The sequence below is a fragment of the Asterias rubens genome, chromosome 14 (genome assembly GCF_902459465.1).
Source record: "Asterias rubens chromosome 14, eAstRub1.3, whole genome shotgun sequence".
Classification (NCBI taxonomy): domain Eukaryota; kingdom Metazoa; phylum Echinodermata; class Asteroidea; order Forcipulatida; family Asteriidae; genus Asterias; species Asterias rubens.
Window position 1 is genome coordinate 3,514,958 of NC_047075.1, and position 15,233 is coordinate 3,530,190.

General features: G+C 39.8%; 1 protein-coding gene across 13 annotated transcripts in view; it reads right to left on the reverse strand.

The window, feature by feature from the left end:
* Positions 1-3,731: 3,731 nt before the first annotated feature.
* LOC117299111 (vinculin-like) overlaps positions 3,732-15,233 on the reverse strand; it is a 47,338-nt gene continuing 35,836 nt past the window's right edge. For 3 of the 13 annotated variants that reach the window (XM_033782568.1, XM_033782562.1, XM_033782559.1), the window contains 9 exons: positions 14,002-14,097; positions 13,081-13,146; positions 12,099-12,254; positions 9,506-9,587; positions 8,933-9,057; positions 7,679-7,794; positions 5,488-5,611; positions 4,819-4,909; positions 3,732-4,077 (listed from right to left, as the gene is read on the reverse strand). In XM_033782568.1, coding sequence (XP_033638459.1) covers positions 3,911-4,077; positions 4,819-4,909; positions 5,488-5,611; positions 7,679-7,794; positions 8,933-9,057; positions 9,506-9,587; positions 12,099-12,254; positions 13,081-13,146; positions 14,002-14,097 — 1,023 coding nt within the window. In that variant the 3' untranslated portion in view covers positions 3,732-3,910. Of the gene's footprint in view, positions 4,078-4,818; positions 4,910-5,487; positions 5,612-7,678; positions 7,795-8,932; positions 9,058-9,505; positions 9,588-12,098; positions 12,255-13,080; positions 13,147-14,001; positions 14,098-14,717; positions 14,781-15,233 lie in introns of those variants that run through there. The other 10 variants (XM_033782567.1, XM_033782561.1, XM_033782573.1 and 7 more) reach the window with 8 other exon arrangements.

Below are 15,233 nucleotides of genomic sequence, written 5' to 3' on the forward strand. Positions count from 1 at the left end.
AAACAGCTCCCTCTGAAGTAACGTAGTTTTCGAGACTGAAGTAATTTCCCACGAATTTGATTTCGAGACCTCAGATTAAAATGTTGAGGTCTCGAAATCAAGCATCTGAAAGCACACAACTTCCAGTGACAAGGGTGTTTTTTCTCTCATTATTATCTTGCAACTTCGACGACCAATTGAGCCCAAATTTTCACAGGTTTGTTATTTTATGCATATGTTGAAATACACCAAGTGAAAAGACTGGTCTTTGACAATCCTACCATGTGTCCAGTGTCTTTAAGCAGAAAATACTGCTTGACAAATTTCTTTGCTAAGCAAACATTTAGTCATTCAGGCACCAGCCACAACAATGCAAACTTAGGTAACCTGTTTCTGCTAAGCACTACTATTCTGTGTGCTTAGCAAGTTTTTGTGCTTATAGGCTTTATGAAATTAGGTCTAGACCATTAACTACTTCTTACATTTTTTAGAGGCATTTGAAACTATTGGTAATTACTAAAAATAACTGTTAGCATAAAAACTTACTTGGTAACGAGCAACAGAGAGCTGTTGATAGTATAAAACATTGTGAGAAACAGCTCCCTCTGAAGTAACGTTTTTTTGAGAAAGAAGTAATTTTCCACTAAAATATTTGAATTGAATTCAAGATCGAGGTCGCGAATTCAAGTCATCTGAAAAGACACAACTTGTGCGACAACTTTTCACAGGTTTGTTATTTGATGCATATGGATACATCAAGTGAGTAGACTGGTCTTTGACAGTCACCAATAGTGTCCAGTGCCTTTAAATAATTAAGTCAGACTTTTATAAACACAAAATTCAACAATTCAATGTAAAGTGTTCATTATCTGCTGCATAGATCATGTTTATTAAAATCTTTCTATAGAAGGAATCTAAGAACAACAAATGAAAAACTTTGTACAATAAAACAAAAAAAGTTCTTTTAATCAGTTACTTCTAACTTTTTAATGGATGACAAACATGATCATGTACATTGTACAAAAACGCCTTCCTAAAAACGAGGCAAAACGCCTTTTCGAAATGAAAATGGCAGTGTTTCTGAATTCAACGGAGAAAGTATTAAAGAAGTGAATAAATTACTGTGGTATATTAATTTTGATTTTTACCCATACATGTACACCGATGTGTGTTAGCACTGTATACTCAGTACTTTCCCGAGTCCTGTGAAAAAAATATCACAGGCATGTTACTCGGGTGGGATTTGAACCCACGACCCTTGCAATTCTAGAGCAGCGTTTTACCAACTAGACTACCGAGGTTGCCTGGTACCTACATTTGTAGAGACAGTTTGAATCCTGTGTTTTGGCAGAGGTTGCAGCAACAATAAATTACTGTAGGTTTCTTATAATTAATGTGATCCCCTGGCTGCCGCTTCCTAGGTTGTATCGTAAACGTGGGTGTGATCCCTGGCTAAAGTGGCTTGCTTAAAGGAACACGTTGCCATGGATCGGTCGAGTTGGTCTTTGAAAAGCATTTGTAACCGTTTTTTATAAAATGCATATGGCTAGAAAGATGTTGTAAAAGTAGAATACAATGATCCACACAAACATGCCTCGAAATTGCACGGTTTTCCTTTTACCTCGTCGACTAACACGGTCGGCCATTTATGGGAGTCAAAATTTGACTAACACGGTCGGCCATTTATGGGAGTCAAAATTTTGACTCCCATAAATGGCCGACCGTGTTAGAAACGGTTAGAAACGGTTAAAAATGCTTTTTATAGACCAACTCGTCCGATCCAAGGCAACGTGTTCCTTTAAGGTCACAGGTGTCATGACTGGGACTCGAACCCACACTCTCTATTGATCAGAAACACTAGAGTTTGAATTCGCTAGGCCACGACACTTCCAAGGGTCAGGCATTCAACCAATTATTTTACCTTTAACTCCAAATGATTTGGTGTAGGGTTTAGAAGAGACAACTGAAGGATCAAAGCAAGATGAGCAAAACCCACATACTAATTCTCTTTAAATATAAAAACAAGAATCATTTTCAAAAATCCATTTTCAAAGGACAATTCAATAGCATGCTGATTGAATCAAGGGTAAATAATGATACCCATGATTTTATTTTAAATATGAAAACGTCATATTGCGATTATAGGACAAAATATTAGAAATTTAATTCTTACCACGTTAATAGAATAAGGCTTATTTTATTAATATATGCATAGAGAGAAGAAAAAGAAAACACAAAGCACTGGCAAAAATAAGGCCTCTCTAATAAATAAAGTCTATTATAAAAATAATCATTGGTAAACTTCTAATATTAATAAATTTCTTGAAATAGTTATTAAAAAAAAAGTTACATAAGCATTATTAGAGTTTATCTACTTTAGATTAGTCTAGAATATCTAGTTAAACATTTGCACCTTTTGGAGTACCATTCTAGGGTACTATAACCTCGTTTAGTGCCATTTCTATGAAATAATGGGTAGTTCTTCTTTGAAGTCACACAGTGTATGATTCGGCCATAATATATGATGTCGAAAAGTTAGAGCACTTGGCGTAGCTCAAAACCAAAACCCATGCTTTCTGTAAAGATGGCTTTATCAGAAACTGCGTGATTTCTGAAACACAACTAAAACTGAATTAGCACGATAAAGAAACAAAAAAATATTTAAAAAAACTTTCAAACCCAGCAAACAGCAAACAGCAATTTCATGTACCGTTTTAGACACACCATATACATGATTGTTATTATGTCAAACCATAAGACTGGCACCCCGAATAAAGATATTTTGCCCAAAAAGGCAACCACCAACATAGGGCTAGACAGCTCAGTTGGTGAAATGCCAGCACATAATCCGAAGGCGCAGGTTCGAGTCCCACTCTAGGCAAATTTTCTTTGTTCAGCCCCAAATTATTTTGTAAAACCTTCGAAATAGAGAACGCTGAGCTAAATCGAACTCTGCGTTTTTTGCCCAATTTCATAGAGCCGCTTAACAGCTGAATTTCTGCTTGGCTGCATATTATGAAACTGGGCCCAATTTGATAGAGCTGCTTTTATAAGCAGAAAATAGTGCTTATCAACTTTCTGCTAAGCAAAAATACATAGGACATACCAGTCCAAATTGTGCACATGATATGGCACTTTGGCTGGTAACCTTATTTTGGGGAGTAAAATTTTTTTAATATGCTTTTTGTGCTTAAGCAGGTCTATGAGATCAGGCTTCTGGGGTCGATTTCACAAAGAGTTACACTAGTCTTATCTCGAGTTAAGACGAGTTACTCATCCTAACTTAGGACTAGCCTGAACTCTCCTAGGGCTAGTCCTAAGTTAGGACTAGTCCTAACTCTTTGTAAAATCGACCCCTGGGCCCTGTCGGAAATCCAGCAGTGGCTTTTTTAGTAAAGGCAGTGAAGACAAACAATTATCTACCTAATATTAAACGCGCCACCTTCTAAACAATTTACTGAAAAAACACAAGCACCAATCAAAATGAATGTTCTTCGGTTAGTTTACGTAGAGTTCTTAATTCTTATGTTAATTAGTTAATCTTAAAAAGCAGGTATTCTGTACAAAAAATCCAAAAAGAGTTCAGGTAATTATGCTTGAAATCTGTTTTTGTTTACTGTTTGAAAAAAACAAAAATGGCGATTGTGACGCTAGGTAACTTTTGCTTAGGATCATTACAGAATTGGTTTTTGCGAACAAAACAGTTGCTGGCAGTGAAAGCACTGTATGTAATCCACCATATACATGGACCGACAAACCTGTAGAAGTTTGAGATCATTCGGCCATCTGGGCCATTGTGTGCTTACAGACTCTATGAAATTGAACCCTGGTGTGACATGGCCCAAAATGTTCAACTTGTTCTAAATTGCAGGCGATTGCCTAGAACCCACAGTCGGGCTACCTTTGGGTGACATCGCCCTCTCTTGACCTCTTAGTATGCGTATGGATTACGGCGAACCCAGCGGAGTTTCTGACCGGCGTCGGTGCGTATCTTGATGGACGCGGCCTCAGAGGCACGGACGGTCTCCTTCACGGCTTGCATCAGGTTCTGGGCGTTTCCAATCAACATCTCTGTGGCCTCTTCATCTTTCTCTTCGTCTGTTGTCCAAAAAAAATTATAATATTGTAAACTTATATTCTGATGTGCCTCATACTTCCATCACCCCAGGCTCAAAAGCCCATACCCATCCGCCGCATTTTTGACCGCGTGAGGGCGCTTTCGATAGTAGTTCGTCCTGCCCAGTTAAAAATCATCTTTCTGTCACTTTTGTTGGAACGTAGTTTTAAGTTGCTTTACCTTGTATCCTCTTTCAGGGTGTTGTTCTGAGGATCTGGATCTGGATCTGGATAGATATTCTCAACCACTTATTAGAGCAAAACGAGAAGAGTGGGTCTTTCATAAATGTTTTGGGTACAAATGAATTTACCGGAAGGACTAAAAATATGTTTGGAAGCAATAGATAAATAACACTTATGGCAAAGGAGATAACCGGTGCTCAACTCTACCCACACATATGCCTTAGCTGGGAATAGACCGATCCATTAAGCTCCGGCCCATTACGTATTGACCAATCACAACCCATTGCACAACCAAAAGTCCGACACTATAAAGTCCGACATGCGTGCGTGTATGCTTGGCGCGCACAGCAGAATGATTGCAAAAAGGCATTGGAGAGGCTCTTGTGTTCTTGCTCACACATGCGCCATTGCTCACACGTGCGCTGTGGGCAGAGCCTAATGGATTGGTGTATTGAACCAGGGCCAAAGTGGTGAGCAGCAAGCGCTTTACGGACAAGCCAATCATGCCATATCCATTGTGTGAACAATGCCTAGCCTTACCTTGAGATCCCAACATTGTGGCCTTGACGGTAGTCAGGATTTTCAACTGAGTGCTGAAAGTAGGAATTCTCTCGATCACTTGCTTCATGTTCTGTATTAAAGAGAAACAAAAAATAATATATGGTCATAATATTTGGTCCTTGCTAAACAAGAAACAACTTTGTTGAGGACGCTCATATCATGCTAGACAGTCACGTGTGGAAAGCGACCATGAGAGGCTCCCGAGTTGGCGTCATCTGATTATGACCTTTTGCACTACCACTACTTCTACTACTACAGACCTTACGCATTTGGACTCTGTCTCTGTCACACGCACATCAACCACTTTCTCACGCATTGGGGCCAGACCGGGAAAAACTATTTTATTTTGGAAGGAAATAATCTGACACAATCGTACCTCCACATTAATCATCAACACCTCCTGTGTACCTCATGTGAGTTTTAATTATTCCGAAGAGGTTTTTGATGCATTTTTGAACACTTTTTTGTCCACAATTAAATTTCTGAGTTTTTTAATACATTAAAAAAAAAAAAAAAAAAAAAAGTTGGGCGGCGATTTCGAAAGGCCTTCTAAAACTGGCAATACAATCTTATCAGTCAAAATATAGAAAATGTGTTCGATAAAATCAATCCCTGCATATAAGCAACAATGACAAGAGGACTACTTACAAGTCTAATGCGTTTGTCCGTACACTGATCTGCAATCATATTGGCTAGCCTCACTACTTCTCCAGACTGCTTAGCAATCATACGAGCGCACATGATGAAGTCTTTCTTGCTACCACCTTCACCCCTAAAAACAAAAAAAAAACACAGACAATTGGCAAAATCTGAAATCTACATACATGTACCATCTGGAAACCTGCCATCAATTTCACCAAACTCTTCCTAACTTAGGATTAACCTTAGGACTGGGGACGAGTTCAGTTCTGTATCCGAAGACGTTTGGACGCATTGAACCCATCCTCAGTTAGAAGGGGTTACTCGTCCTAACTCTAGATAGAATTAAACCTAGCATTTTATGAAATCGGCTGCAGGTGTATCAAGAAAGCTGAAGACAAAGCCTTTCCTTGCATATTTTGGTGTGTCGTGTCCAAGTGGTCTTGTTCGCTGAACCCAAGCTTTCGTGTTGTCGTCAGTAGCGTGTGGATTTGAATCCCAGTCATGCACTTAATCATAATTGCTGTGTAAAAAATTGGGATGGTAATGCATTCTGCTCTACCAGCCATGCTCCTACTGGATGATACTCATGCCTACATATATCCTTGTGGACTGTGAAAGGGGATAACCCTGCTCCAGCCCTAGGAGTAAGGTGGCAACAGGTCTCTGGTGACAGTTAAGCCCCTAACTTTAAAGTGGCCGTAGGGCCTTGTGATTTTTGATGATCTTTCATAAAATTATAAAAAATACATTTTAATTCTTTTTTGGAAGGGAACAAATGTGACCAGCTCTGTGAAAATGAGTCACATGTAGGCAATTTCAGGAATTTGGCTGGAAAGGACACAGCAGCAGCAGTAATTGGGTATGTGTCTAAGCTTTGGGGTGTATCGCGTTGCTGAGTTACTCCCGTTTGAAATTAGCCACTACACCATTAAATGATATTTTAAACTACCATTGTGTGCAAAAGGATACAAATGAGACATAAGTAGCTGGATTGCCTAAAAGTAAGTGTTCTAAAGGTTAACCATGCAACTAAAGATGTTAAAAAGAATAAAAAAAAAAATATATTATTATTTTCTTTTATACATATTCCACATTAAACTGTCCATAACTTAATATTGTATTGGGCGACATGTGACTCATTTTTCAGAGTGGGTCACAAATGGGACCGAGGTGGCCTACTTCCTTACCTGACATGTTTACTCATCTGAGCCATGAGGGTAGCCATCTTCTTGCCATCCTTGACTCGACCACTTTGAGAGGATTGGCCACAGACCTTCAACCAATTCCAGATGTAATGAGAGCGCAAGGGGTGATCAATCTCGCCTCACCCTACCGAGCCATGGCGAGGCCGAAGGGATCACCCCTGGGACCGAGGTGGCCTACTTCCTTACCTGACATGTTTACTCATCTGAGCCATGAGGATAGCCATCTTCTTGCCATCCTTGACTTGACCACTTTGAGTGGATCGGCCACAGACCTTCAACCAATTCCAGATGTAATGAGAGCGCAAGGGGTGATCAATCTCGCCTCACCCTCCCGAGCCATGGCGAGGCAAGATCGATCACCCCTGGGACCGAGGTGACCTACTTCCTTACCTGACATGTTTACTCATCTGAGCCATGAGGATAGCCATCTTCTTGCCATCCTTGACTCGACCACTTTGAGAGGATTGGCCACAGACCTTCAACCAATTCCAGATGTTATCAGAGCACAAGGGGTGATCGATCTCGCCTCACCCTCCCCAGCCATGGCGAGGCCAAAGGGATCACCCCTGGGACCGAGGTGACCTACTTCCTTACCTGACATGTTTACTCATCTGAGCCATGAGGATAGCCATTTTCTTGCCATCCTTGACTCGACCACTTTGAGAGGATTGGCCACAGACCTTCAACCAATTCCAGATGTAATGAGAGCGCAAGGGGTGATCAATCTCGCCTCACCCTACCGAGCCATGGCGAGGCCGAAGGGATCACCCCTGGGACCGAGGTGGCCTACTTCCTTACCTGACATGTTTACTCATCTGAGCCATGAGGATAGCCATCTTCTTGCCATCCTTGACTCGACCACTTTGAGTGGATCGTCCAAAAACCTTCAACCAATTCCAGATGTAATGAGAGCGCAAGGGGTGATCGATCTGGCCGAGCCATGGCGCGACGAGATCGATCACCCCTGGGACCGAGGTAGCCTACCCTCTTACCTGACATGTTTACTCATCTGAGCCATGAGGATAGCCATCTTCTTGGCTGCTGCGATCAGATCGTTCCCTTGACTCGACCACTTCTGGGTCTCCAAATGCAAATCATAGGCTGCTTTCTGGAGTTCAAAAACAAATTTGAAAAAAAATAGAATTAGCTGTTGCACACTGCTTACCAACCAAAAGGACCTATGGTATAATAACAAAAATAGGTTAGGGCCTGACGTTTCGACCCTAGCAGAGTATTTCTCGGAGGCTAAAACAAAAAAGAAATCATAATGGAATAAGATTCCCAGATGTTTTTCATTTCATTGCATTTCAATACAATGAAACAAATATGATAAATATCAACAATGAAAAAAGTAAAAAAAAAAAAAAAAAAAAAAAAAGATATTTGCTCACATATTTGCTGAATAAAATAATAATAATAATAATAATAATAATACTAATAATAATAATAATAATAATAATAAAAGAGAGACCCCAAACGTTAAGGCTAGAGCGTCGGCAAATTAATCAGGAGGTCGCAGGTTTAAAGGAACACGTTGCCTTGGGTCGGTGGAGTTGGTCTTTGAAAAGCGTTTGTAACCGTTTGTTATAAAATGCATATGATTAGAAAGATATTTAAAAAGTAGAATATAATGATCCACATTAGTATGCAAGTATCACTCGAAATTGCATGGTTTTCCTTTTACCTCGTCGACTAACATGGGCGGCCAATATGCGAGTCAAATCTTTGACACCCAAAAATGGCCGACCATGTAAGTTCGCAAAGTAAAAGGAAAACCACGCAATTTCGTGGCAAATTTGTGTGGATCTTTGTATTCTACTTTGAAATCATCTTTCTAACCATATGTACATGTATTTTATTACAAACGGTTACGAATGTTTTTCAAAGACCAACTCGATCGGTCCAAGGCAACGTGTTCCGTTAAGTTCTGCTCTAGGCGATCGAATGACCTGTTGTTATAGACTCAAGTTCTGGTGGCTAAGGGCCCAATTTCATAAAAATTTGCTTAGCATGAAATTTCTTCCTTGATAAAATCAGTACCAACCAAATTTCCGTTTGTTGCATATTGCTTGTTACTGGTATTCAGCTGTTGTTTGCTTATTCTGAAAATCACGTGGAAATTTGGTTGGTAATCTTGTTTTTATCAAGGAAGAAATTTCATGCTAAGCAGATTTTTGTGCTTAGCAGCTCTATGAAATGGGGCCCAGGTGTTGGTTCAGATGCCTTTGCTGTGCCCCTATACTCACCATGATTGGTTGGTTACTTGGTGGTGGTTCTCTTGGGAAGTGAGCCTCAGTCTCCTCCTCTGGGGGTGGGGGCCTGGGAGGTGGGATCTCACCCTGGGGTAGCGGTGGTCGTGGTGGCGCATGGTCTGAATGAAACGGGAAAATGTTCATAAAAAAAAAAAACCAAGTTCTTGGGGTAAAGTCATCAAAGTGTGGGTTCGATTTTCGGCCATGACACTTGTGTCTATGAGCAAGATGCTTCGCTTTAATTGCTTCTCTTCACCAAGGGGTATAAAAACGCCCTCATCGAGGCCAGAAAGCACCATCCCTGGGGCAAAAAGGAGGCAGACCATTGGACGATAACTGTTCTTTGTTCGTACAAATTTTGGTGCAACCTCAGGGTACCTGGTTGCGTTTCGCAATATGCAAGGGGGTCTCTGACTTCCATATAGACACCCTTACACACCTCCGGACATTTCCATCATTTCAGGTGTCAATGTGCAAGTTTGTGCATGATTTTCACTCCCAAACTAGCATGCAATTGCACTGTGCATTTTGCAAGGGATCTATAGCATAATGTGTTAAGTGACTCACCGACTCTCAGATTGCTCATATCTTCTACAGGTGGCTGAGACATCACGAATGCCTGACGCACATTACCAGCACTGTCCAGCATCTATCGGCATCAACAATAAATGAACATATGGCATGAATAATAAGCAGAAACATTTCTTAGCGCCAGCCGAAAGAGGTATAAACCCCCGCTCACACCCCTCCATTGGGGGCATTTAGATTTGCCGAGGGCTGTAGACTTCGTTTGAATCCCGAGAGCGTATTGACAATTTTCTTTGCTAAGCAAAAATTGAGTGCAAACCAGTCATAACAATGTAAACGCAATGTTATTTTGGCTTGAAACCCGTTTCTGCCAAGGAATTTTTTTTTTGTGCTTAGCAAGTTCTAGTGCTTCCAGGCTCTATGTAATTTGGCCATGGGCCAAATTCCACTACTCTGCTTACTGTAAGCAAAGAATCAGTGCTTCTCCTGGAAGCAAAGAATTCCGCACTATTGTCAAGCGTACTTCACGGGTTAGCAAAGATTTGTTTTCCTTGTGTGTGTGTATGTACTCCACATTACTAGGCAGTCTTCACTTACACAGCTAGCACAGTTATTTAACGCTTGCACAGTTGGATGATACATGGTCTTTGTAAAAAAGTAGGAAACAAAAGTGGCTTAAAAAAATAGATGACTGACGAATAACAAAACTGAGCTGCTATATGTTTATGATTTTTATGAATACAGTGTTACAAGGTTAGTCAAAAAATAGTTAGTATTCATGAATTTGAAACATGATATCGCTATAAAAGTAAAGGGAAAATATGTCATTATTTTTTTCTCGATTATAGGGGTAAGTTAATTCCCATTATTTGGTCTGTAACAAACTTACCATACTACAGACCTGTGGAAATGGCAGGAAATGATTCCTTGGTGAAAAATAAAAAACTGCATTCACATTTTAAAACTTTAAAAGGAGTTGGGTACCTTTTCAAAATGTCCATAGATTTACATTAAACTTACAGGATTTGAAGATAATGATTTAGTGGAAAGCTTCCCTTCAAATATTACTTACTGAGGTGCTGTAGTTTTTGAGAAATGAGTAAAACAATGTCAGAAATGAGTAAATACGTTTGTAAATGATTAAAATAATTTTCGTCTCATGAGCAAAAATTATTTTCATGACATTGTTTTGCTTATTTCTCAAAAACTCAACACCTCAGCACATAATATTTTCAGGGATGCTTTCTACTATCATTATCTTCAAACTGTGTAAGTTTAGTGTAGATCTGTGGACGTTGTGTTTTTGTCCTACAAAAGTTACATAGACCCTTTAAACTGTCATAATTTTGAACAAGCACTAAGACCGTAGGCAACACAGTGAATGATGCCAACAATTCCGTAACAGCGCACGCAAATCGCTGGTCGACCTTAGAACGTCTTTAACAATTACACACCAATCATGCCTTAAACAGGAATAAAAGCATTCAAGAGAATTCAACATTTAAAAAATGTTAGCTTGGGGGAAAAAAGCTTAAACTTAAGATGAAAAATGATGCAGTTAATTTAAATACTTAAAGGTTATAATAAAAGTACAGGGCTACAGGCATTCAAAACAGGATCCTTAACACTACACCAGAGCTGCTAGTTGAGCACTTTTCCTTGAGTACAAGTAGAAAACCTGCATGTAGTATTTTAGAGCAAATACAAGTATTTTAAAATGAGTACTTTTGATTGAGTTATAGTTTGAGTACAAGTATTTTACAGTGAATTCAACAGTAAGTACTTTTTTTTTCATGAATAAGAGCAAAGTACTTTTCTGAGAGTACAATTCTATTTCAAAGAGTTCTTAACAGTACGACGGGCATGCACAACCTTTCTGTGGGTACAAGTTTGAGTACCTATAACTTACATGAGTATGAATGAGTACCTTTCTGTGAGTATGAATAATTTGAGTAACTTTCTGTAAGTTTAAGTATGAGTTCTTTTCTGTGAGTATGAGTATGAGCACCTTTCTGTGAATTTGCCAAGTTTGAATAACTTTCTGAACTTAACTTTGAGTACCGATTATTTTCTGTGAGTACGACTATCAGTAACTTTCTGTAAGTTTAAGTATCGGGTTCTTTTCTGTGAATAAGAGTATCAGTAACTTTCAGTAAGCAAGATGAATTAAAAGAGCTTTCTTTAAGTACAAGAGTTCTTTTCCGTGAGTACAAATAAAATTGCAACACAAGTTGAAGACATTTTTCTGACAATATGAGTAATGTGTCAAGGTACAATTGTGTTGAGTATATGAGTCCCACAACTTTGCTTAACAGTCCCTAAGCCTCTGTGTTATTGTCTGTTCTCCTGAAGCTTGCTCAAACCAACGATGATAGTTTACTGTCACACCAGTTCATAATGAGAAAAAATTATGTCAATCATGCGGATTATTACGCTTCAAGCTGAGTGTTAAACATCGTAATGAATGAAACAACAACCAAATAAACAAAGTTGCAAAAATTACAAGCATATCTTAACTGCTGAACGCTAATGAAAGAATTAGGTATGGCAATCGGCAGGCAGGAGGAGTTATCTGTGAAAAAAAATGAAATTCACGGCAGAAAACGCAAAAAAAAAGTACAAAGTCAGAAACCTCTGCTGGTGTATGCCAGTCCTGTTGGCCAACGGCGGTGTTAGCTGCCCGTGACCCTTGACCTGCAGTGGGTGTGGCCTTGTAGGCTGATGGTACATAGGGGTCCAGAACGTGTGCTTGGGTCATTTGGGCCGTGGATATAGGTCTGGTATCGGCCTACACAAAGCAACGTTATTAAGTGACATTAATACCAAGAATGAAAACCCTCCAAAAACAACAACGAAGTTCTTGAGCTTCTAAACAGGTACATGTATATCTAATCACAATTCTAGACTTACACAGTGGCTGACTTCAACAAAGTGTGTTAGTTCCATAAACTTTTTACGTTTCTTCATTTCTGAACAACAATAACGGCGCTATTTTAGTCTGGGTGAGGGCACTTAGTAACCAATTAACTTGGGAGGCTTATCATCCTGACTTGCAGCCGAGAAGCCGACTTGTGAAAGAAGCGGCTCTGTGTTCAAGCCATTGGCAGCCAGCCACAAGGACCCATGTATGACCACAGACTACAGCTACAGATCGAAGGTGTTTGACTTTTTGGAGGGATGAAAACTGGAGATCCCAAAGAAAAAAACCCTTGTGGCATAGGAAAGAACCAATGCGCAACTCTACTCACATAAAGGCCTTCGCTTAGAATCGAACCAGGGCCACATTGGCGAGAGGCAATGCATTAGCCATTCATACATACCACACAAATTTGGAGGTATGTGGCAGTCACTCGCACATAAACTGGCGAGGAAGGCCCCTCACAGCGCATTACATAATAAATCGATGAGAAATGCTAAGAAATGGGAGTAGAACATGAATAATGTGACGCATTTCATCATTTAGTTTCCACTTTGGGCGGTATAAAATGCATTCTCTTATAACAAATTTGGTTTAAGAGCGCCCTCAGAGTGCATTACATAATCAACCAATGACATGAATGAGAAAGACTAAAGAAATGGGAGAGAATAACACAAAGGCAGAAAGGATTGAAAACCTTGCGTGCTTGTATGGGTTGGTAGCTAGGTGGTGGTGGTGGTGGTAAGGGTGCAGAGTCTTGAGTCTACAGTTTAGGGAGAGAAAGAGAGAAAGATGAAATATCACAAAGGTACAGAATGGCAGACTTTTGATTGCTAGGGGTGGCAGACAAATTTAGCCCAGTTCATACTACCTGTGAATGCAAAGCAAATTTCCACAGCACAAATTTGCAGCGAATAATTCAGTTAAGTTGTGGTCAACTCCTGCGAAACAATCCCTGCGAAAAAGCCATGTAGCGTCAAAATCACTTTGAGTTTACGTTGTTTTGAGCATGCACGCATTTCTAAGAGCAATGGATTTTCCTGGTTAAATTTGCTGCCACTTAGAGACCCCAAAAGTCTCCCATTGGAAACGGACTTTTCTGACATGAAAGCTTAAGATGAAACGAAAAGGGTGAGTGTAGATAACAGTGGATCAAATTAAATGAAAGTATAAATGGAAAAAGCTGTGATAAGAATGAGAGAAGTTAAAGGTAGACAAGCAAAGTATATACTCCAGGCAAAGTAGGTCAAAAATCAAGAGGGGCGTGGCATCACGATGAGTCAAGAGGGCCGTGTCATCACAATAGATTTCGAAGGACATAGAACCATCTATCGGGCATGTCAGGAAGGGTGTGGCATCATCATTAGGCCAGTGAGCCCGCAACACAAAGGATTTACGATAATTCATGACTTTATCAGAGCAAGGTACTTCTTGCAGGATGATACGAGGATCAGGTAGGGGTACAAGCACTTTAGATGATGATGAAAGTGGTTACCGTAGAAGGAGTTTAAGGGGAGCGTCTTAATGAGTAAGATGCAGGAGGAGGAGGAGGAGTGGGAGGAGGAAAAGGAGGGGTATGGGGGTCTGGGGACTGTAGATGATGATGAAAGTAAATTACCTTAGAAGTAGTGTAAGGGGAGCGTCTTGATGAGTAAGATGCAGGAGGAGGAGGAGGAGAAGGTCGAGAAGATGACTGTTTGTAAGATGAAGATGGCTACAGCAAGCAAATCATTCAAGATGGTGAAATTGAAAAGTGATTTAAGGTGAAAAGCTACAAAAAGAAGTACACATGACATGAAGAAATGATATCAAAATATTTGTCCAAATGCGTCACATAAAATACAGGTTTTCAAAACGCCAGAAATGGACAGGTGTGAAAATGACCCAAAATGGCTTTCGTGCTTTTGTGTCACAAAATTGATTATTCCTGAAATTTGTGGCAACAAATTGACAAAATATTGAAAATGGCAGACAAATGAGGAACAAGGTGGACATAAAAATGGCAAACACGGTAAACATAATGAAACAGAGATAGGCAGACAGTGTGACACAAGTGAAACAGCCAAACAGTGAGAGACAGAATGAAACTTACAAACACAAACAACAATAGGCAGACAGACATACAGACAGACATACAGACAGACAGACAATACAGAGTAGGAATTATGCAGATAGATAAACAAACAAAATGAATGAGTGAAACATGCAGAGAGACAAAATGAAACAGCAGACAGAAAATGAGACAGATGGAGATGACCCAATAAGTGAAAGCGTGAGACTACATCATGATGTACCAGCAGCGTGCGTGGTAGAAAGTGGTAAAGGGAAAAACACCTGCGGTGAGTTTGGTGCTGGTGGCTGAGGCACAGGAGAATCGACGGGAGGGGCAGCATATTCCTGGGATACAGAACAGAGGTGGATAGAATAAAAACAGGCAGACAGTGGTCAACAGAATGAGACTTACAAACAGGTTCAACAGAATGAAACTTACAAACAGGGTCAACAGAATGAAACTTACAAACAGGGTCAACAGAATGAAACTTACAAACAGGGTCAACAGAATGAAACTTACAAACAGGGTTAACAGAATGAAACTTACAAACAGGGTCAACAGAATGAAACTTACAAACAGGGTCAACAGAATGAAACTTACATACAGGGTTAACAGAATGAAACTTACAAACAGGGTCAATAGAATGAAACTTACAAACCGGGTCAACAGAATGAAACTAACAAGAGACGAGAAACAAAAGAAAATGTGACAAACATAAAGGTATAAAACTGACAGATAAAGAAAGTGAGAGAATGAAACTTGCAGGTAGACAGAATAATACAGATGGAGATAACAGA